This window comes from Pygocentrus nattereri, chromosome 3 (genome assembly GCF_015220715.1).
Source record: "Pygocentrus nattereri isolate fPygNat1 chromosome 3, fPygNat1.pri, whole genome shotgun sequence".
Classification (NCBI taxonomy): domain Eukaryota; kingdom Metazoa; phylum Chordata; class Actinopteri; order Characiformes; family Serrasalmidae; genus Pygocentrus; species Pygocentrus nattereri.
The window spans coordinates 5,230,106-5,254,493 of record NC_051213.1 but is presented as its reverse complement, the minus strand read 5'-3'; the positions used below and the strand labels follow the sequence as shown (position 1 = coordinate 5,254,493).

General features: G+C 42.7%; 1 protein-coding gene across 2 annotated transcripts in view; it reads right to left on the bottom strand.

Annotated features, from left to right (window-relative positions):
* Positions 1–1,877: 1,877 nt before the first annotated feature.
* olfm3a (olfactomedin 3a) overlaps positions 1,878–24,388 on the bottom strand; it is a 49,885-nt gene continuing 27,374 nt past the window's right edge. For both annotated transcript variants that reach the window (XM_017688267.2, XM_037537282.1), the window contains exons 2-6: positions 22,058–22,201; positions 13,576–13,731; positions 11,221–11,440; positions 8,622–8,728; positions 1,878–6,502 (exon numbers count right to left, since the gene is read on the bottom strand). In XM_017688267.2, coding sequence (XP_017543756.1) covers positions 5,825–6,502; positions 8,622–8,728; positions 11,221–11,440; positions 13,576–13,731; positions 22,058–22,201 — 1,305 coding nt within the window. In that variant the 3' untranslated portion in view covers positions 1,878–5,824. The remainder of the gene's footprint in view (positions 6,503–8,621; positions 8,729–11,220; positions 11,441–13,575; positions 13,732–22,057; positions 22,202–24,388) is intronic.

Here is a 24,388-nt window from a genome sequence, read left to right as displayed (position 1 = left end):
TCTAAACCATGATCCATATTCGATGTGGACAAAAAGACAAAAAGTAAAAAATCATCCGAAACAAAAAAACTAAATAATACCTGCAATGTGTACATGCACAGAACAGACACCTGGTTCTTTGTATGGTTCAATGGTCATTCTCTATAAAGAACTGTTATTGGGGTGGTACTGTCTTCAGTATCTTTAGTTACTAAACACAAGTCTTATCCCCAGGCCTTTATTTTATTGTTCTGTTTTAAAACATTCAATTATGAAAAGGTACAAAATGTATATCCTGTATAAATAAAAATAATGCATGGCCACGACTTAGTAAGGCATGGGACCGAGATAATTAAGTCATGGCCATACCTTAGTAAAGCGGCAGAACGAGATCCTAATGTGTGGCCGTGACTTAGTAAGTTCCCACGCCTTACTAAGTCATGGCCACGCATTAGGATCTTGTTCTCACTCATTAATAAGGCCATGCATTCATTATTTTTATTTATACAGGATGTCACCAGCGGGGCTCTCTACCTTTCCAAGGACCACCAATTGAAAGCGGAAAACTAAAAGTGGTTCTACTATGGGAGTGTCTTTCTGGGTGGTACCTTTCTTCTTTCTTTTTATTGAAATACAGATCAAAGAGAATTTATAAGTCATTGCAGTCTCTTTTGTTTGTTTTTTTTTCCATAGACTGTCCCAACTTTTTTTGGGTGAGTATTAACGTCTGAATAGTACAGCAAAGCAATAATGATACTAACAATAAGGCCACAGCTACTCTTCAGAAGACTTAACCTAAAAATATGGCACATAACTGGACAACAGATGTGACCAGAAGCACAAAGAAAATGTGCTTGGTGAGGTGGTATTTTGCGTGTGGGAGTCATTGTGGTGGGATTGTATAGGCTAGGTGTGGTGGAGTCGACAAAGCTGCCCTACGTCCCCAGCACTGCTGCTATTTTCTCCTGCTGAACTGATGGGGGCTGAGGGAGCATTTAAATTCCCTTTGTGCTCGAGGAAGGGGGATCTTGACACAGACATGAGAGGAAGAAATTGCGGCAAGGGGACTCGAATCATCTGGGCTCCTCTGCCCTTGATGTTGATTGAAAATGCCAAAGGACAGCGCTCAAAGTCATCAAAGCGAATGCATGAGAATTTCTGATTTCAGAGAGCCGACGCTGTCGCGAGGGCCAGCAAATGAGTCCATTATAACCTTCAGCTTCCACAGTGGGACTTTCAGACTCCCCTCACATACGATCTTCAGCTCTTCAGCCCATCATGTTCATATATATATGTAAAGATGTGGACTACAATTCAGATCCATTATTAAGTTGATTGGTCATTACATGCTGGATTTCATATAAAAGATTTATTCGGACAGACAGGATGAATATTACAGTTGTCCACAATAGGGTCATATTTATAAGAACGTCACAATGCTTTTGTACAACTTAACGACTAAGCAGCGTCTCGGCAGGAAACGACAGGGACATGACTCTGTTACTGAGATTTTCCAAAGCACAACACCACCATAAAACAGAAGAAGAAAGGGGGTTAGACCAGGACAATTATAATTTACAAATTAATAAAGAAAATAAACATTCATGCAGAAAAAAGCTTCTTGATCACATGAAAACGACGGGCCGTGAGGTAAGGCATGGTTATCTGAGCGGGGAAACAAAGAAAATGTAACATCATTCACTTCTCGTCATTGTTCGAAGTCATTATTCTGTTAAACTCTTTCTCGAACTCCTCACCAAATAGAAAAGGCAATGGCTTCAGTTTATCACACAATCATGTTGATGCGGAGGTCCACTTTGGAGAAAACAAACATGAACAAAAAACCAAAGTGCTTAGTCATTCCTCTTCACTCTCCTTCATTTTGTCTTCATGAGTCGTCCATCTGTTCTGAGGATGTGGTAGAATGGTATGTCTAGACCTGATCACTACACTGCACTGCACTGCAGGCCATCATGGAGATGTGAAACTGGTTGTGGAAGATGAGATTTCCGTCTTCTCGTAGATGGACATCTTGCTGTTGTTGGAGAAACAGACCTTGCACCAGTGGCCACCAGCCCTTTACCTGGAAACTACTTGCTGCCTCCTCCTTACCTAAGATTACTGTATCGGTCCAACCAATCAGGGACTAAGAAATTAATGAGTAGTTGTGACAGATTGTGGTTGGAACTAGACTCTGCTGGAAAATAGATCTCCAGGAATATGGTTGGAGACCACTGCCTTACACTCTTTAAACTAAAGGTTCCTTAAATGGTTCTTGGCTTGGATGTTAGGCTACATTTACACAGCAGGTAAAAGTTGCCCAACTCTGATTTTCTCAGCAAATCCGATTTTTTGGTTCGGCTGTATCTTTTAAAGGTGATGTGTATACGACACCATTCTGAGCAGATCAGGTCCTAAACTGAGCTGCATGTGCAAAAGAACAATACTTCACGTGGCTCGTCCAGAGGTCCACAGTCACGGACAGCAAACACCTGTTGCTTTTAGTTTCATCTTCACCAGCATTTCAGGAGCGATGATCAATTTCCAATAAATTTCCACATTCTCTCATCACCCAGAATGTGTTCGAGTTCGCTGTAGAAAGGGCGCGTTATTGGGCCACAGCTACTTCTTTGCTTCGTGTCCTCGGATTCTTTAAAACTGTTCTTTCACGCTGTAGCCTTGGTCTCATCAGGCTGTTTCATTTGAAATCTCTTTTAATACACAGCGGCGGCGATAAGTCTCTTCTATTCTTATGGTCTATTCATTTAGACCAAATGTTTGAGTCTCAGCGCGAAATGATGACGAATGTATGACGGATGTAAAAGTTGCGTGAATTTCCAATCTGACTGTTCAGACTGAGTCGCATTGCCGCAGATCGGTTACGTATCAGATTTCAGTACCACACATGAAAGCGTCTCAAATCAGAATTGAAAAGATCAGATTCAATGCGTTTTTTGGCTGTTCACACTGACACACATCTGTGTTGCATACGGAGAAAGAGATCAGATTTGGGTCACTGTTACCTGCTGTGTAAACATAGCCTAAGATTCTGGGGGAAAAAACCTCTACCACATACTGAGTGGATATTCTTCATATTCACTAATCGCATTGTCAAGAACCACCTGTTGAAAGAGGAAAACTAAGGAGTATGAAGAACCTTTGTTTTTAAAGGCTGATTTACACTTCTGAATGTCTGTGAACATGTGCAGACATCATGTGTTCACATTGGTGTCTACCAACATGCTTGCACATAGTATCAATGCATACACTAGGTGGCAGTGTCCAAACCAGAACAGAAAGTCTTGTTTCTATATATCGCGAAGAATGAATATTCGCTTCACTATTTTTATAGGTTGTTTGTATGATTTATTAACATTGTCTTGCCTCCCACTGGCTCAGCAGAGTCTAACACCCCTGATTCCGCCCAGAACTCCAACTCCCAGAATTCTCTGGGGGATCACACGACCAAAGACTCTGAACCATCTACCTATCCATGCTCCACCTCACCTGATTGTTGATGGTTGTCATCTGATAACCTGCTTGTTCCTATAGTCTCCTTGCAAAGTGTTGTATCAGTCTCCTGTGCCTTACCGAGCCTTTTGTTCCGAGGTTTGACTTCCCGGGTTTGTTTTCCCGCTCGTACAATTCTAGCCTGACCCTTTTTTGACTCTGTCTTTCCTCTTTCATGTTGTGACCTTTTGCTTGTATCTTTCACTCTGACTCTCAGTATGACCCTTTGCCTATTTTTGTACATTACAAGGTACTTTGTTTTTTTGGATTATCCATTGTTAAACATTTTAACCACAGCCTGTTCAAAGCCATCACACACTGCACCTCTTGCCCGCTGATCCTCAAACTACTCCATTTCATTTTGTGCCGGTTCTGGTTTGAGTATTGTTTGGGTCTTGTCCCATGCACAATGCTACCAGTTGGTGCCTTTTCAATGCTTTCCTGATTCATACACTGCATAGTTGAGGTTTGCCTGTCATGCTAATCTCCATGAGCCTCAGCAAGCTATGGTTACCCATGAACCCCTTTTATGCATTTTGAGATATTTATGTGCATCTTTTCAGGAGCCTAAATCAGCCTTATGGGTGTAGGTGGGAGGTAGTGATGTTAGGGGTGGACGACATATGGCATTATCACGTCTCGTCTATTTTCTGAGCATGTTGTGGATACTGTCAGTACCTTCAGAACACTGGCCAACAAGGTTTAGAGAGGATTATGAAGAGCCACAGCTGGCTAAGGTTATGCTCTATTACTGGGAGGTCATGAGATCTAATGCTGATGATGGCAGCAGTCCAAGATACTTAGCCCTGCTTAATCAGGTGTAGTGCTGCGATGTTACACAGAAACATGGTTAACACTTTATTTGGAGTGGTCCTTTGTAGATAATTATCTCAATAAAGTGTCAGTAACACGTCAACAACATATCAGTGAAATAGCAGTAGTGCAGCATCTGAATACATTAAAGGAAATATCTTGTAGATGTTCTGTGGTTACATTACTTACATTAAGTAGATGTGGTGTTAATGTTGCATGATGTAGACTTAATATGGTGCTTCCATTTAGCAAAACCTCACCCTGGCCCTAAGCCTAACCCCAGGCTTAACCTCAATCCAAAATCTATTCTTAATCCTGGCCCAAATTCTATCCGCAAACTTAACCTGCTTAAAACCTTATTATTACCCTAGCCCTAATCCTAATTAAAACCCTGATCTTAACCTAACCAAAACACAATTCTAACCCTGGCCCTAATCCAAACCCTAAACTTAACCTCAACATCAACCTCAAAACCTAATTTTAACCCTGGCCCTAATCCTAACCTTAACCTCAACCTCAATCCAAAACCTAATCCTAACCCTGGCCCTAATTCTTACCCTAACCTCAACCTTGACCTCAAAATTTTAACCCTGGCCCTAACCCCCTAACCTTAAACTTAACCTCAATCCAAAACCTAATCTTAAACCTGGCCCTAATCCCAACCCCAACCCTAACCTCAACCTCAAAAAAACCTAATCCTCAACCTGGGCGTTATCCTAACCCCAACCCTAACCTCAACCTCAAAACCTAATTTTGACCCTGGCCCTAATCCTAACCTTAATCTCAAACCGAAACCTAATCATATGCACCCTGGCCCTAATCTAATCATAACCTTAACCAAACCCTAATCCAGTGAAGCTCCAGGTAGAGAATGGTGTCAGCAGTGTGGATGTTGAGATGGTGTGTATTAAACCTGTTACATGTTCAGTTCCTCTCATATTAAACATCTACAGATTTGAACCTGGACATCAAATAAACTGATAAACAACTGAATTCAGCAGATCATGAATACATTTTATTTACACAGTTAATTAAATGTCTCTCGATAATCTACTGAATGAATTCATGGGTGACATCATTGATATGTGCTATGACATCACAGAGTCTGTTGAGTGTTTAATTCATCTGGAAAGGATCACTCAAAATAAAGTGTCACCAAAAACAAGTTGTACTTGTGATTTTTCAAATTTTGGCACTACTGGTGCATACTCTATTCCAATTTATTAAACCATAGAATATTGGTATCCATATTGCCCACCCCCAGGTGATGTGGAACGATGGTGGTCTAAGACCATTCCTGTACTAGATAAGGTCTAGATAACTTCTTAAGTCTTCAAGAGTGTTAGATCAGAGAAAACACTACTGAACACATTCTGAAGGTCATGAGGGACTCTCTCATGTTCCTCTTCAAGTTCTCCATCTTCCAACCTTTGGCAAAAGAAACACAAACGAGAAAACAACAAAACAAAATGCCTCATCATGACACTCCCACTACATTCCTCAAATCTCCTTCAAAGTGTCTTTATGAGTCATCCTCCGTTTTGATGACGTGGTACAGGGTGACGTTGAAAATAACCTGGTGGCCGTTGTTCCAGGCATAGAGCGCCCTCTCCCGAGCGTTGTAGTCCAGCATGGAGATGTGAAAGTACTGGTTGTGGAAGGGGATGTCCGTGTACTCGTAAGTGGACGTCTTGGTGTTGTAGGAATAGTAGACCTTGGCGCCGGTCAGGTGGGAGTTGGTGATGTACAGTGTCCCACAGATCATGAAAGATTCTCCAGCGTTGCGCTTGGAGTACTCCGTGTTCCACGTCCGCAGAACCTCCAGCGTCTGCGGCTCCAGCTGGGAGATCACGATGTTCCCGGCATTCTGATTGGTGGCGTAGACGGCCCACAGGCCCAGCTCATCGGCCATGAGGTCGATGTCGGAGAAGCCGCCCCAGGTGTATGGGTAGACGTTGTGGAAGCCGGCGTACTCTAGCGCCCGCTGGGCCAGGACCCGGCCCGTCTCGAAGCTGTACTTCACTATGATGTTGCTCTGCTCCTTGTTGTAGTACAGTGAGCCGTTGTACACCACGTGATTCGTCCCGGCCCACTTGAACGGAAGGTAGTAGGTCCGGGACTCCAGGCCTGAGACAAAGTCTGCCATTGACTTGTACTCACGCACCACCTTGCTGTTGGTATAGGTGTCCATGTACCATACCTGCATCATAGAGATGAAAGAATTCAGGAGTCTCACAAATCAAACAGCATTTATCTTGAAAGCCTATTTCTGTAATATTGCGGTCATTTCATGAATTTTCAAACTTTTTGTCGTATAACAACGAACATGTGATAATGCAGAACTGTTTAATGCAAAAACCTCACTTTATAAGTACTTTCTCAAATGGCTCCATGCTCCCTACATAGTGCACTACGTAGGAATTTAAATACTGGATGCTGCAGCCCAACAGAACTCAACAGTCTTTTGGGATTCAGACACATACACACTCAGTAAATGATGCCCTGATTGGCTGTAGAGACTAGAATTTCTAACCTTTCATAGCTAGAGCACTATTTAGGGAGTACAGAGCCCTTTGGGATTCAGCCGGGGTTTGACGCTACTATTGACTGAAACATGGACATTTGAAGTGTGTAATCATTTCAACTGACATGTTTAAGCTTTTATACTGCCGATTTACAGTTAATCATACTGTAAGCACTTTAATTCAAGGCTGTGATATTAATGATAGTTGTTTAGCATGTTGGGTCTTTTAGCCCGTTAGGTAGCTGACCAGCCTAGTTTTAGTTAAGAATATATTATCACATTGCTTTGAATCACTGCATTCTGGATATGATGCTAAATGTTATACTGAGATAGCCAATCTATCCTACATCCATAGTACTTACTGCAGCACCGTTAACAACTGTGAGGCAGAGCTTGAGTTGGAAGCTCTTGTGGCTGTTTACAGGCAGCCAACTGGATAATAACCTGTAGCCTTTAGCATTATGCAGTAGCACATCCAATCTTTCACAACAGTGCTTTACTCATGGGTGAAATAATATTGCTCAAAGTGTTAAAGAGCATCTAGCATCAGGCATATAATAAAACTTTAATAATTGTTTGATACCTCAGTATTTAATAAATGTAAACCTTTCACTACTTTGCATTAAATCAACTTGGGTTAAGTTAAACTTGTATCTGTATAATCTGATGCATATTAATGAGTGTACAAGCAGGCTTGTTTTCTTGCAGAAGGGCCCAGCATGGTTGGCAAAACTGGACATTTCCGTGATGCTATTTTTGCAAGTCGCTGTTGTCGGCAACAAAACCTCATATCTCCAAAATGATAACTTTACAGGAGAAGGAAAAAATCTACTTTACTTTTAATGTAAGTCAATGGAACCAGACTTTTCTCCAAGACATTTTGTTTCATTTGCTTCATTCGTCATAAAAATTAAGATTAAGTGACCCTTATTAGTCCCACAATGGGGAAATTCCACCTCTGCATTTAACCCATCTGTGAAGTGAAACACCACATACACTCTAGTGAGCACACACACACACACTAGGGGGCAGTGAGCACACTTGCCCAGAGCAGTGGGCAGCCCAATCCGCAGCGCCCGGGGAGCAGTTGGGGGTTAGGAGTCTTGCTCAAGGACACCTCAGTCATGTGCTGTCGGCTCTGGGGATTGAACCGGTGACCTTCCGGTCACAAGGCTGGATCCCTAACCTCCAGCCCACGACTGCCCCTTCAATCACATACAATGTGAAGGGAAATGGATATTTTCAAATTATGTCATAAACTGAAAAACAACAAAAATTGCTTGCTGTGTTACCGGTATAAAGGGCTGACTTGCATCATAATTGCAAGTGTCGCAACCTTTCAGCTGCATTTCAGGGATACGCTGTACAAATTAGCAGACAGATTATGATGAATAAGTAGAGCTAACGCTGGTTATGGTGTCAGGATTGAACATTTAACATTCTAATACTGTTTTGGGAGCCCACTGGCGGAACCGTTCTTTAGGAACCAACCATGGGAAATCCCACCAGTGGGAGCACATAATTCTCTACGACCTATGAGCCACAAGTGAGAAGTAATCAACATGAAATTTGCACTGCAGAAGGACACTCCACTGTGCACGCACAGCATCCAGCATGCATTTAAACACAAAACGGCCATCATGCACTGTGGTGCAATCCTCCAATGGCATATCATATTTCCTCCACTAATTAATTATCTCAGATTAGTTCTGCTCTAAACGATTATGGGTGGGGAAAAAACCTTTCCAGAGGAACAGAGGGAGAAGACAAGCAAACGAATTCCTGCAGAACTCACTCTGTTGTTTCTCGGAGACGCCAGTGGGTCAGTCATCCATGCGCCGAACCGGGTCCCCGATGTCTTTACAGTCACGGGTCCTGTGATTTTCATTAATTTCCCACACGCTGTAATAACGAAACATACCGATAAGATGTAGGGCTTTTTTTTTTTCCTCCTTCTAACGAGATTCCTGAAGCCAATTTCATGGCTGCTCTGATGATGCGTGTTACTGTGTTCTGAATATTAAAAGAGTATTGCCACCGAAATATGAAGCAGCTTAGCACATCTACCCCCCCCAGACTGGGACACAATTAGCACAGCTATCAATAATGAATTCAAACATCTGTTCGACTTGCTTTGAGCAGCTTATTAATGCTGGTAAGTTTTTAGCAAATCTGTTTCAGGCCCAAAGGTGGTGTTTAAAAGTATTTAACATTGTGTCATTATGAAAGTATTGAGTTTTGCTATATTGCATTTAAGGAAAAAAGTGCATCAGAAATGTACTTATCTTTGTTAGCCCGAGGCTTATCAGTGGAATGGGTATGAACGTATTCCTGAGTTTATGATTGTAGGCATAATGGGAGCATATTAGAGCGAACTGGGGTCTAAATTAGGACCCCACTCATCCAGTTACAAGGCAAACATGTCAGCATGCTGGAGGTAATGCCCAGTAATGAACTCGCTCCCCTGGTAATCACACACATATGCTGCGGAAACGAAGTGGTGAAGGTTTGAAAAATGGCAGAACCTTTGCTCTAACAGAAAAGCATCTGAGGGAGCAGTGAGCTGTTGCATCCTGTCTCAGGTGTCATGAGTTGTCAAAGCCAATTCCTGCAGGGTGATGCCTCAGTGCCCCAGGCTGACCCCTGCTCTATGTTAATACCAGCCTTAGCAGAACCTGTCTGACCGAAAGCTGCTTTGCAGAATATGAATTAAAATCAGCCTAGAATGGACGACGCGCTCAGGGTAGTTCATTTTATTACTGCTACAGGGAAACGAGAACGTGGACTGAGAGGCCTCTGTTTTAAGCACTAGCAGTACTTGTAGGAGTTGCTGTCATCCTAATGACAGCTGGTAGCGCAGTAGGGAAATGGTCATGGTGATGGTTGCGATCGTAATAGGAAGATGATGACTATACCAGTAATGATGACGGTAATGGCTGTGACCAGCTAAATTTGCTCATAACACTGATGATGTGGTGGTCATGATGATGACAGTCATTACTAGTGCTTTCATTAGTTGTATCACTTTTGAAACATGAGTTATGATTCCCCGTTCACCCTGACTTTAGTTGACTCACTTACTGTACAGCTGCACTCTGTAGTTCTACATTTACAGACTGTAGTCCATCTGCTTCTCTGATACTCTGTTACCCTGTTCTTCAGTGGTCAGGACCCCCATGGACCCTCACAGAGCAGGTACTATTTGGGTGGTGGATCATTCTCCGCACTGAGGTAACACTGACGTGGTGGTGGGGTGTTAGTGTGTTACGCTGCTGGAGTTTTTAAACACCTCAGTGTCGCTGCTGGACTGAGAATAGTCCACCAACCAAAAATATCCAGCTAACAGCGTCCTGTGACCACTGATGATGGACTAGAGGATGACCAGCACAAACTGTGCAGCAGCAGATGAGCTGTCGTCTCTGACTTTACATCTACGAGGTGGACCGACAAGGTAGGAGTGTCTAATAGAGTGGACAGTGAGTGGACACAGTGTTTAAAAACTCCAGCAGCACTGCTGTGTCTGATCCACTCATACCAGCACAACACACACTAACACACCACCACCACCATGTCAGTGTCACTGCAGTACTAAGAATGACCCAAACACTACCTGCTCTGTGAGGGTCCATGGGTGTCCTGACCACTGAAGAACAGGGTAACAGAGTATCAGAGAAACAGATGGACTACAGTCTGTAACTGTAGAACTACAAAGTGCAGCTATACAGTAAGTGGAGCTGATAAAGTGGACAGTGAGCACAGAAACAAGGAGGTGATGTTACGCCTGATCTGTGACAGCTCATTGTTGGTCAGTATAACTGTGCCAACTAACATTAATCATAATGATGGCAGCAGTGTTACTCATCATAGCAGTACTAATGGTCATGAATGTAACTAAATGGTCATGAATGTAACGGTACTGATTAAAGTCAACCTGTAGTCACCCTGGACCTTTGTAACCTTACTTCTCATTGTTTCTGGCATGATTTGTCATGTCCTGTCATGTTTAATGACTAAATTCCTGTTTTACTGCAGTATTTTAGGCAAAATATATGGACTATCAATCTAAAACATCAGCTTTTTGAATTATGTCACCATGCGGGAGAGGCAAAATAATATCAACCAACAAAATCCCGTTTCACCTCCCCCTCTCACCACCCCAACCTATCATTAAGAGAAACCGCTCAGCTAGATCAGAGATACCGTGTTTCACTCACAAACACCTCACAGTGAGGAAGGAGAACAAGTTCATGAGCTCATTTGCCCTTCAAGCTGGCTTTTAGTTGAATGCAACAGTGCCTAGTTTAAACATAGTAATAATAGTAATGGCACAAGTACTGGTAAGTGCTAATAAATGTACTTCTAACTGCAGCGGTAATGACTGGGACAGTACTGACTGAGTTTGCTCATGCAGTTGCGCAGGCGGCTGTCGAGGCTGATGACTCTCTGGTAGAGCTGCTCGTAATCGTAGGCCCCCAGCTCCTCCTGGATGCCCGTCAGAACGGCTGACAGGTTCCGGAGCTCCTCTTTGAACTGGGAGATTAGCTTAGCATCTGTTTTGTACTGCTCCAGCACGGGGATCAGCGGCTGCAGTTCATCCATCCGGTCCTTCAGCTCCTACACGCATACGCACAGCAGAAACACATGTACACAGACGCTTATACATACACGCGCAGCAGGCAGCTGAGGAGGGATTTGTTTTGGTGGACGGGCCTCTGAGCTTCACTGCTGTTCGTTTATGGAAAGAAAAAAAACAGTAACGTTCAACAAACAAGTGGAGCTACGCAATAACGATGACAGTCAGCTCATCGCAGAGACTTTCAAATACAGCAACTTGACAAATGGATGTCTGTTTGTCTGTCAAACTGTCCATCTACACACACACACACACACTTTCTAAGCCGTTTCTTCCTCAGCACTGGGGTAGTGGGTGCTGGAGCCTATCCCAGCTGTCATTGGGCGGAAGGCAGGGTACATCCTGGACAGGTCGCCAGTCCATTGCAGGGCAGACAGACAGACACATTCACACACACACACACACACACACACACCTAGGGGCAATGTAGCATGCCCAGTTGGCCTGACTGCATGTCTTTGGACTGTGGGAGGAAACCGGAGAACCCGGGAGAACATGCAAACTGATGCGAAACACAGAGAGGACCCTGGTCACCCGGCCAGGGAATCGAACCCAGGCCCTCCTTGCTGTGAGGCAACAGCGCTACCCACCACGCCATCATGCTGCCAATTGTCTATCTAGTTGTGTAAAAAAAAATTATATACATATCCATATATATATTATTTACATTATCTGGTTTTGGTGTAGAGTATCTCACAAAAGTGAGTGCACCCCTCACATTTCTGCAAATATTTTATTCTATCTTTTAATGGGACGACACTATAGAAATGAAACCTGGATATAATTTAAAGTAGTCAGTGTGCAGCTTGTATAGCAGTGCAGATTTACTGTCCTCTGAAAAGAACAACACACAGCCATTAATGGTTAAATAGTTGGCAGCACAAGTGAGTCCACCTCACAGTGAACACGTCCAAATTGTGCTGAAACTGTCACTATTTTGTGTGACCACCATTATTTTCTAGCACTGTCCTAAGCCTCTTGGGCATGGAATTCAGCAGAGCTTCACAGGTTGCTACTGGAATCCTGTTCCACTCCTCCATGATGACATTAAGGAGCTGGTGGATGTTAGACGCTTTGCGCTCCTCCTCCTTCTGCTTGAGGACACCCCACAGGTGCTCAGTTAGGTTTAGGTCTGGAGACATACTTGGCCAGTTCATCACCTTTATCTTCAGCAAGGCAGCTGTCATCTTGGAGGTGTGTTTGGGGTCGTTATCAAGTTGGAAAACTGCCATGCAGCACAGTTTCCGAAGGGATGGGATCATGCTCTGCTTCAGAAGCTCAGTACATGTTGGAATTCATGTTTCCGTCAATGAACCACAGCTCCCCAGTGCCAGCAGCACTCATGCAGCTCCAGACTATGATGCTACCACCACCATGCTTGTCTTCAGCAAACTGTTTGCGGGCTTTGCATTGTGCATTGCTTAGCATTGTGTGGCATATGGTCTCAGCACTGACAGGCTGACCTCCCACTTCTTCAACCTCTGCAGCAATGCTGGCAGCACTCATGCATCTATTTTTTTGAAGCCAACCTCTGGATATGATGCTGAACACGTGGACTCAACTTCTTTGGTCGACCCTGGTGAGGCCTGTTCCGAGTGGAACCTGTTCTGGAAAACCACTGTATGACCATGGCCACTGTGCTATAGCTCAGTTTCAGGGTGTTACAAATCTTCTTATAGCCTAGGCGTCTTTGTGGAGAGCATTAAATCTGTTTCTCACACCCTCAGAGAGTTCTTTGCCATGAGGTGTCTTGTTGAATATCCAGTGGCCAATATGAGTGAATTGTACCCAAAACACCAAATTTAACAGCCCAGTTCCCCATTCACACCTAGAGCCTTGCAACTCTAACAAGTCACATGACACCAGGGAGGGGCAATGACACAATTGGGCACAATTTGGACACGTTCACTGTGAGGTGGACTCACTTGTGTTGCCAGCTATTTAGATATTAATGGCTGTGTGTTGAATTATTTTCAGAGTAATGATAGATTTGTTATGTCCAGGAGGAGGAAAAAACCTACTTGACTTTAATATATATATACATGTATGTGAAAATTTATGGCAGCAAGGATACAAAGAATATGAAAGAATATGAGTAATGGAAAGCTGAAATTACCTTAAAATTTCTAGCCATGATCGTTTTGCGATCTTCCTCAATCTGTCTGAACTTGGTCCTGAGCCCCTTCATCTGGTTCTCCATCTTCATCACATACTGGAAGTCCCTCTGTGTCCTCAGGTTTAGGACTTCGATGGACTGGGACATGTTCTGCACCTGGACCATGCAAACAGCAGAGTTACCGAGCTGCACTGGAACTCATTCTCCATGTGCTGCACTTTTTAGCTGCGGAGCACCTAATGGACCTGGCTTATAACTCCGTCACTCACTCACGTTTAAGAGGTGTTAAATTCTCCACAAGGGGATCAAATAGCTTTTAATGCTCTGGCCTTCAAGCCAAGCCTGGTGAGTTAAAGTCCATGATTTAACACACTCCTAAATTCGTCAGCTAATTAATCTATCAGTGCTCCCCCCACAAGTGTGCTCTTTTATAGCTACTATTGCCAAGCTGGTCAAGCTGTGCATGATGTTGCCAAGAGTCCCATTCGAGCTACACAGAGACTGTAACATATATTTAACTCTAAATATAGTTATTGTGCTATAAACCGAGTCCGTTCTACAGTTTCTCATTAGGCTGAATGAATAACCGACTCTAAATGTAGGTATTGTGATATAAACCGAGTCTGTTCTACAGTTTCTCATTAGGCTGAATGAATAACCGACTCTAAATGTAGGTATTGTGATATAAACCGAGTCTGTTCTACAGTTTCTCATTAGACTGAATGAATAACCGACTCTAAATGTAGGTATTGTGATATAAACCGAGTCCGTTCTACAGTTTCTCATTAGACTGAATGAATAACCGACTCTAAATGTAGGTATTGTGATATAAACCGAGTCTGTTCTACAGTTTCTCATTAGACTGAATGAATAACCGACTCTAAATGTAGGTATTGTGATATAAACCGAGTCTGTTCTACAGTTTCTCATTAGGCTGAATGAATAACCGACTCTAAATGTAGGTATTGTGATATAAACCGAGTCCGTTCTACAGTTTCTCGTTAGGCTGAATGAATAACCGACTCTAAATGTAGGTATTGTGATATAAACCGAGTCCGTTCTACAGTTTCTCATTAGACTGAATGAATAACCGACTCTAAATGTAGGTATTGTGATATAAACCGAGTCCGTTCTACAGTTTCTCATTAGGCTGAATGAATAACCGACTCTAAATGTAGGTATTGTGATATAAACCGAGTCCGTTCTACAGTTTCTCGTTAGGCTGAATGAATAACCGACTCTAAATGTAGGTATTGTGATATAAACTGAGTCTGATATCTGGGTTAAATCACTTTGGTACCAAGTATGGGCTGTTCATACTCTACTAGTACTCTATTAGTACTCTACTAGTTCTACTAATTCAACTGATCTATGTAATAGAAAGCTGACCAAAGAAAGAGATAAAGAAAGAAAGACACAAAGAAAGAGAGACAGAAAGAAAGAGACAGAAAGAAAGACAGAAAGAAAGAGAGACAGAAAGAAAGAGAGACAGAAAAAAGAGAGACAGAAAGAAAGACACAAAGAAAGAGAAAGATAGAAAGAAAGAAAGAAAGAAAGACACAAAGAAAGAGAAAGAAAGAAAGAGATACACAAAGAAAGAAAGAGAGACACAAAGAAAGAGAGACACAAAGAAAGAGAAAGGAAGAAAGAGACACAAAGAAAGAGAAAGAAAAAAGAGAGACACAAAGAAAGAGAAAGAAAAAAAGAGACACACACAAAGAAAGAAAGAGACACAAAGAAATAACGAAAGAAAGAGAGACACAAATAAATAGAAAGAAAGAAACAGACAATAACAAAGAAAGACAAAGAAAGAAAGAGAGAGAGACACACACACAAAGAAAGAAAGAAAGAGAGACACAAATAAATAGAAAGAAAGAAACAGACAATAACAAAGAAAGACAAAGAAAGAAAGAGAGAGAGACACACACAAAGAAAGAAAGAAAGAAAGAAAGAAAGAAAGAAAGAAAGAAGGAAAGAAATGGAAATACAGGAGAAATTCAAGGAAAGAAAAAGAAGAGAAATGAAAATAAAAAATAGAAGAAAATAAAAAATAGAAGAGCGAAATGTGAGGAAAGAAACAAAAGAGGAAAGAATACCGTGCATTTTTTCCCCTGTTCATTAGGAAGAAAAGCATAATTTAGTGAAGCTAAATGAAACCCATATTGAAAATCTGTGTACTAGCACACCATTCCCAACACCATTCCCAATCAGACCAAACATTCCAGTATCTCGAAAACTGCGGGACGAGTTAGCGGACAAACAACAGAAAAATAAAAAGAAGAAGAAAAAAAATAAAAAGTTACGTAAATGACGCGCAGATGTATCTCAGGAATGAATCTATCAAAAATCCGCCATCAGACAGTTAGAAGCTAATCAGATATCCAAATCCCGACGCTCCTTGTATTTGAACCCACCCGTTCTTGCAAATCGTCCTCAGCTGATCTAATCAGCTCCAAAGCTTTGGAGATGAAGCATTTTCTAGATTTGTACATCATCCCAGGAGCACTCTTTCTCCACAACTCCAGGAGTCGAATTCCCTTTCCATATTAAAATCAAATCTCAAAACCCTTTCCTTCTAGCCTGCAACACGCTGAACTAATCCTACCTTCTCATTACACCTCTACCTTCACTTCTCCATCACTGCTTACCTGTTTTATTGGCTTTCTTCTTTGTCTTCCAGTGTTCTCTGCATTGTTACACTGGTAATCTTTGGGTTTTGGGGTTTTGCAGGCTTTCTGGGTGATGCACCAATTCTTCCATAAAAAGCTTTGTTATTCACATTTCCTTTGTTTTCATTGGAAAAAAAAGCTATAGATAAAAAAAAAAAGTTAAATCTAATTTTGGTCATTATTGTGGCCTTTCTGCGCACGCTGCCCACCAAAAGTTTGGGGACGCAGGTTTTGCGCCCTCGCTCTTCAGCCGAATCTCTGTGACTGTTTCAGGGTCTTAGGCCCATTTCCTATTTTTACCCCAGCCCCTGGTTTTTGAGTGTCATCGTACTCCCTGGAACTTGGGGAGTAGTGGCTGAAATTGTCCCTACGAAATGGAACAACCCTCAAAAGTAAGAGATCTTAAACCTTCTTTAATTTGTAATAAACACACTTTTGATGAGTTACAAGTGTAGACAATATATCATAGTTTTCCGAATAGTTTCAAAATCCGAACAGTTTCTCTTTAAAAGTTGTAACCAGTTTCAACAGAAAAAAAAATTGAGGCAGCCTTTGTGTTGTGTGTACCACACTGACCATGGAGAAAGAAAACTACACTACACCAACCACTACACCAGTGGTTGGATAGTGTAGTGGGTAACACCTCTGCCTTCTACACTGTAGACTAGGGTTCGATCTCCCACCTGGATAACCACCCTACACTAAACCAATAAGAGTCCTTGGGCAAGACCCCTAACACCACCTTCGCCTACTTGTGTAAAATGATCAAATTGTAAGTCGCTCTGGATAAGAGCGTCAGCCAAATGCCATAAATGTAAATGTAAAAGGATCTCCATCTCAGGAGATCTGAATGTTCCAGTATCCATCAGCAAGACGTTTGCAGCCCATAACACTGTAGCTCACCTCTCTGGACGTAGAAGGAAGAGATGGTGAGAGATAGCAGTGAAGGATTTTTCGATTGTTGCTGAAAGAGCTTCAAACATTTTAACGAATTCAAGTTCAGCTGCAGAAACACGGTACAACAATGTCAGCTTCTACCAGGAGAGCGTCCTGTGGACAGATGAGACCACAATAGATCTGTTTGGTAAAGCACATCATCGCTGTGTTTACAGAAAATGAAATAAAGCCTTTAAAGAAAGGAGCGCAGTCCCTCCGGTCAAACATGGAGGAGGATCACAGATGTTTTGGGTTGCTTTGTTGCTTCTGGCACTGGGTGCCTGGAATGTGTGAACAGCATCATGGAATCTGAACAAAATCACAGAATTCTGGAGCACACTGTAGGCACAGTGTCAGCTAGCTGGGTCTCTATTGGAGGTCATGGGCCTTTCCAGCAGGACAATGACCCAAAGCATGAATCAGAAAGCCCTCAGAAATAGTTTAAGACAAAGCGCTGGACTGTTCTGAGGTGGCCCCCCACGTGAGTGTGGTTACACACACTCAGTCATCCGATCATAATCTGATTTCTGCACTTATCTGATTATTTAAATGGTCATGAGAACAGCACGCTCTGATTTCTTAGATCAGACTAAGGTCTAGAAATCTGATAAAGAGGCTGGATTTTAGCTCAGTAATCAGATTTCTCAGTGCTGTAAACTCTCACTCTGATTTCTTAGATCAGAGTAAGGTCTAGAAATCTGATAAAGAGGCTGGATTTTAGCTCAGTAATCAGATTTCTCAGTGCTGTGAACTCTCACTCTGATTTCTTAGATCAGACTAAGGTCTAGAAATCTGATAAAGAGGCTGGATTTTAGCTCAGTAATCAGATTTCTCAGTGCTGTGATCTCTCACTCTGATTTCTTAGATCAGACTAAGGTCTAGAAATCTGATAAAGAGGCTGGATTTTAGCTCAGTAATCAGATTTCTCAGTGCTGTAAACTCTCACTCTGATTTCTTAGATCAGACTAAGGTCTAGAAATCTGATAAAGAGGCTGGATTTTACATCAGTGATCAGATTTCTCAGTGCTGTAAACTCTCACTCTGATTTCTTAGATCAGACTAAGGTCTAGAAATCTGATAAAGAGGCTGGATTTTAGATCAGTAATCAGATTTCTCAGTGCTGTAAACTCTCACTCTGATTTCTTAGATCAGACTAAGGTCTAGAAATCTGATAAAGAGGCTGGATTTTACATCAGTGATCAGATTTCTCAGTGCTGTAAACTCTCACTCTGATTTCTTAGATCAGACTAAGGTCTAGAAATCTGATAAAGAGGCTGGATTTTAGATCAGTAATCAGATTTCTCAGTGCTGTAAACTCTCACTCTGATTTCTTAGATCAGACTAAGGTCTAGAAATCTGATAAAGAGGCTGGATTTTAGCTCAGTAATCAGATTTCTCAGTGCTGTGAACTCTCACTCTGATTTCTTAGATCAGACTAAGGTCTAGAAATCTGATGAAGAGGCTGGATTTTAGCTCAGTAATCAGATTTCTCAGTGCTGTGAACTCTCACTCTGATTTCTTAGATCAGACTAAGGTCTAGAAATCTGATAAAGAGGCTGGATTTTAGCTCAGTAATCAGATTTCTCAGTGCTGTAAACTCTCACTCTGATTTCTTAGATCAGACTAAGGTCTAGAAATCTGATAAAGAGGCTGGATTTTAGATCAGTAATCAGATTTCTCAGTGCTGTAAACTCTCACTCTGATTTCTTAGATCAGAGTAAGGTCTAGAAATCTGATAAAGAGGCTGGATTTTAGCTCAGTAATCAGATTTCTCAGTGCTGTGAACTCTCACTCTGATTTCTTAGATCAGACTAAGGTCTAGAAATCTGATAAAGAGGCTGGATTTTAGCTCAGTAATCAGATTTCTCAGTGCTGTGAACTCTCACTCTGATTTCTTAGATCAGACTAAGGTCTAGAAATCTGATAAAGAGGCTGGATTTTAGCTTAGTAATCAGATTTCTCAGTGCTGTAAACTCTCACTCTGATTTCTTAGATCAGACTAAGGTCTAGAAATCTGATAAAGAGGCTGGATTTTAGATCAGTAATCAGATTTCTCAGTGCTGTAAACTCTCACTCTGATTTCTTAGATCAGAGTAAGGTCTAGAAATCTGATAAAGAGGCTGGATTTTAGCTCAGTAATCAGATTTCTCAGTGCTGTGAACTCTCACTCTGATTTCTTAGATCAGACTAAGGTCTAGAAATCTGATAAAGAGGCTGGATTTTAGCTCAGTAATCAGATTTCTCAGTGCTGTGAACTCTCACTCTGATTTCTTAGATCAGACTAAGGTCTAGAAATCTGATAAAGAGGCTGGATTTTAGCTCAGTAATCAGATTTCTCAGTGCTGTGAACTCTCACTCTGATTTCTTAGACCGGAGTAAGGTAGAAATGTTAGACTGTTAGTAATGAAGGTTCTGCGCAGGTACATTTTTCATTCATCAAGGTTCAAACGGTGTAAATGTTCCCTCAAAGCTCCAGCAGTGGTTTTAAGGTCTGATTGTGAAGCTTAAATCAGGTTCTCCAGGTGAAAAGTTGGTATTTGTTCCTTTTCATAACCGAATGTTTTAAAACAGAGCAGTAGAGTAAAAGCCTGGAGGCGAGGCGAGGCAGGGTGTGTGGAGTCAGTACAGCTTAGAACAGATCATTTCAGTGGATTATGGTTCAGTTATGATCTCTGACTAAAGGATCTGAGATGGAGCCTTGAGGGTCCCACCCCGGTGACAGTTGAGTACCTTCATTTCTGAGCGTGCACTTCGCACCGACTAGTTGGCTGAGTAAAGTTGTTCACAATCACGGGCATAAATGCACATAAGTTGCAGTTAGAAATTCCCATAACTGGATTTTAACTGGTTAAAATTAGGAAAAAAAATAGAAAAAGTATTATTTCCAAAAAGCGATTATACACAAAAGCTCCATAGGGACTGTACGGCCAGTCTGATTGAGGAAGTTACGCCATTCCCACGCCTGTTTTGGCATCGCCACTGGTTCTCCATCAGACTGTCCTGCCGTAATGGATGTTGGAAAGTTGGATGATGGACAGCCCTTGGCCACTGAGGTGCGCTTCTAATCTCGGGTGTTTCCTCCTTATCTCACAGTCCGACTAGCTGCGCGCAGTACGCGAGAGTGAGGAAAACGCATGAATCACAAACAAGAAAACATCTTCCGCAGGTGCAAAGGCAGAAAAGCGAATCGAGATGTTAATAAATCTACATATTAATGATATGCGGCTTGTGCTGTCCCGCGGGATTAAGTATATGTCATTAATCATTACTACAGGTATTACGTCCTCTGCTCAGAAAGAGCTCTTTACTGCAGGAGAGGAATCTCAGTGACTGCGCGTGTGCTGATAAAGAGGGGAGACGGAGCGGGGGAAATGGGGGGTAATGGGTTGGAGAGAGTAGGTTATGGGTGGAGGAGAACAGCTGGGATGGATGAATGTGTGTCAGTGCAGTGCTCTGTGTTTGAGCACAGCTATAGTGCTTCTCCTGAAGAGGTGGAACCCTCGGGCAAAATGATGCATTACTCATCCGCCGATACAGCACTTTGTTCATAGCAGCACGGACCGCGCGCGGATGAGTGGCGGAGAAGCGGCCTTTCTGCGCACGCTGCCCATCAAAAGTTTGGGGACGCAGGTTTTGCGCCCTCGCTCTTCAGCCGAAATCTCTGTGACTGTTTCAGGGTCTTAGGCCCATTTCCTATTTTTACCCCTGCCCCTTGTTCTTGAGTGCCATCGTACTCCCTGGAACGTGGGGAGCAGTGGCTGAAATTGTCCCATACGAAATGGAACAACCCTCAAATTAAAAGAGCATCACTTCATTAACAGCTGCTCTGTAGGCGACCCGGCCCGTCTGCGGTGCCAGCAGAGGAGGGGAAAGTTCAGCTCCTCACTGCTGGGCTTTAGTTGCATTTAGAGCATCATATGCCTTCTGGGAGTGGTGAGCTATTCTTAGGCTGTAAACTTTGGCCCTGCTGACAGACCCTGGCCTTTTAAGGGGTTAATGTACACTGTCCAAAAAAATACTGTGCAGGTACATTTTTGTTTATCAAGGTAGAAATGATGTAAATGTAACCTCAAAGGTACAGCAGACCTTAATGCCCAATTGTTTACCTTTAACTTCTTAAAGTCCTCGGGACCACCGGTGGTTCCTAAACGCACCTGGTCATGTTCTTCATAACGTTCATATTCCATAAGCTCCATTCAGAAGCTGGGCGTCGTGTGAGGCTGTAGCTCTTCTCTCCAGTCTAATAGACGGTGACGTCATTTTAAACCCTTATAATAAAAGAAGCTGAACTTTGTTTTTCTACTGAAAGTCGACCCGTTTTTCCCCAAATCTGGGCTCTAAACTATAAACAGACGGCGTCTCTTCAGTGATCTGCTCTGGAAACATCACTTTAATAAAATAACATCTGAGATTTTTGGGCTTTCAGCGGTAAACTGTAAGCATGTAGTGATGTGTGGAGATCATAAAACACACGTTCTGTTCATTTGAGGGGGGATTTTACAAAAAAAATCAAATAAAATGAAATAATATAAAAAATTTACAGTCATTTCATGCAGTTAGTGAATAATTTGCCTTACAATCTGGTCATGTAAATTAAGATGGACGAACCGAAATATACGCTGGAGATACATAACTCCTTTAAAATTGAAAACTAACATAAAAAGCCTGGAGTCAAGACAGGTGTGAGGAGTCAATGCAACATTAAAAACATAATTGCAGTGGAATGTGGTGCAATTATGTTCCCTAACTAAAGCCACTGAAGACATCCGCTTCAAGGTACCATCTTACTGGCAGTTTGGTACCTATTTTCCCAGTGGGGCAGTTTTACACCTCTGGCATGTGTATGTGTGTGTGTTTGTGTGTGTGGTTTCTGGCACCTTCTCCAGTAGTTGGCGGAGCTGTCGGCTCTTGGCGTCTCTGGAGCAGAGGTTTTGCTCTGGAGCCACGACGGTGCAGATACAGCGTCCGTCTGCATCCTGCGCTGAGCTGTACACCTGCCAGCCCTCCTTCGGCCCGATTGTCTGCACACAAACACACATTTCACATGTTATTCACAATAATCATTATGCTCGCGGTCACACTTGAAGCTGACACTTCTGTTTGATACACAATTATGCAGTTTTATAGGAAGATTTCATTTCAAGTCAAAATAGCCATTAGGTTCAAGCAATTTTTGGCAAGATGGCTCAGTGAGTAGCGTTTAGTTCATTCATCATGAAAATTACACACAATGTAAAGGAGACTTTTTAAAATTATATCAAAAACTGAAAAATGACACACATAAGAAAGAAAGAAAGAAAGAAAGAAAGAAAGAAAGAAAGAAAGAAAGAAAGGAGGTAACACCTTCATATATATCTGCCTTCACACGCATATGAACTTGAGTGACATCCCACTCTTAATCCATAGGGTTTAATATGATCTCGGCCCACCCTTTGCAGCTATAACAGCTTCAATTCTTCTGGGAAGGCTTTCCACAAGGGTTAGGAGTGTTTATGGGAATTTTTGACCGTTCTTCCAGAAGTACATTTGTGAGGTCAGACACTGATGTTGGACGAGAAGGTCTGGCTCACAGTGTCCGCTCTAATTCATCCCAAAGGTGTTCTATTGGGTTGAGGTCAGGACTCAGTGCAGGCCAGTCAAGTTCTTCCACACCAAACTGGCTCATCCGTGTCTTTATGGACTTGCTTTGTGCACTGGTGCGCAGTCATGTTGGAACAGGAAGGGGCCGTCCCCAAACTGTTCTCACAAAGTTGGAGCATGAAATTGTCCAAAATCTCTTGGTGCTGAAGCTTTAAGAGCTCCTTTCACTGGAACTAAGGGGCCAAGCCCAACTCCTGAAAAACAGCCCCACACCATGATCCCCCCTCCACCAAACTTTACACTCTGCCCTGCGATGGACTGGCAACCTGTCCAGGGTGTATCCTGCAGATGACCGCTGGGATAGGCTCCATCATCCAGGGAAATGGGGAATGAGAGAGAGAGAGAGAGAGAGAGAGAGAGAGAGATTAATGTGGGGAATGCGAGAGAGAGATGGACATGAGGATTGAGAGAGAGAGACTGACTTGATGATTGAGAGAGAAAGAGAGAAAGAGATGGATATGGGGGTTGAGAGAGAGAGTTCGACTTGGGGATTGAGAGAAAGAGAAGAACAGATATGGGGAATGAAAGAGAGCGAGATGGATATGGGGAGTGAGAGAGATGAAAATGGGGAATGAGAGAGAGAGAGAGACGGACATGGGGAATGAGAGAGAGAGATGGACATGGGGAATGAAAGAGAGAGATGGACATGGGGAATGAAAGAGAGAGAGATGGACATGGGGAATGAAAGAGAGAGAGATGGACATGGGTAATGAAAGAGAGAGCAATGGACATGGGGAATGAGAGAGAGGGACATGGGGAATGAAAGAGAGACAGGTGGACATGGGGAATGAAAGAGAGAGATGGACATGGGGAATGAAAGAGAGAGAGATGGACATGGGGAATGAAAGAGAGAGAGATGGACATGGGTAATGAAAGAGAGAGATGGACATGGGGAATGAGAGAGAGAGATGGACATGGGTAATGAAAGAGAGAGCAATGGACATGGGGAATGAGAGAGAGGGACATGGGGAATGAAAGAGAGACAGGTGGACATGGGGAATAAAAGAGAGAGAGATGGACATGGGGAATGAGAGAGAGATGGACATGGGGAATAAAAGAGAGAGAGACGGACATGGGGAATGAGAGAGAGAGATGGACATGGGGAATGAAAGAGAGAGATGGACATGGGGAATGAAAGAGAGAGAGATGGACATGGGTAATGAAAGAGAGAGATGGACATGGGGAATGAGAGAGAGAGATGGACATGGGTAATGAAAGAGAGAGCAATGGACATGGGGAATGAGAGAGAGGGACATGGGGAATGAAAGAGAGACAGGTGGACATGGGGAATAAAAGAGAGAGAGATGGACATGGGGAATGAGAGAGAGAGAGATTGACATGGGGATTGAGAGAGGGAGAGAGATGGACATAGGGAATGAGAGAGAGAGAGAGAGAGATGGACATGGCGAATGAGAGAGAGAGATGGACATGGCGAATGAGAGAGAGATGGACATGGCGAATGAGAGAGAGATGGACATGGGGAATGAGAGAGAGATGGACATGGGGAATGAAAGAGAGAGAGAGATTGACATGGGGAATGAGAGAGAGATTGACATGGGGAATGAAAG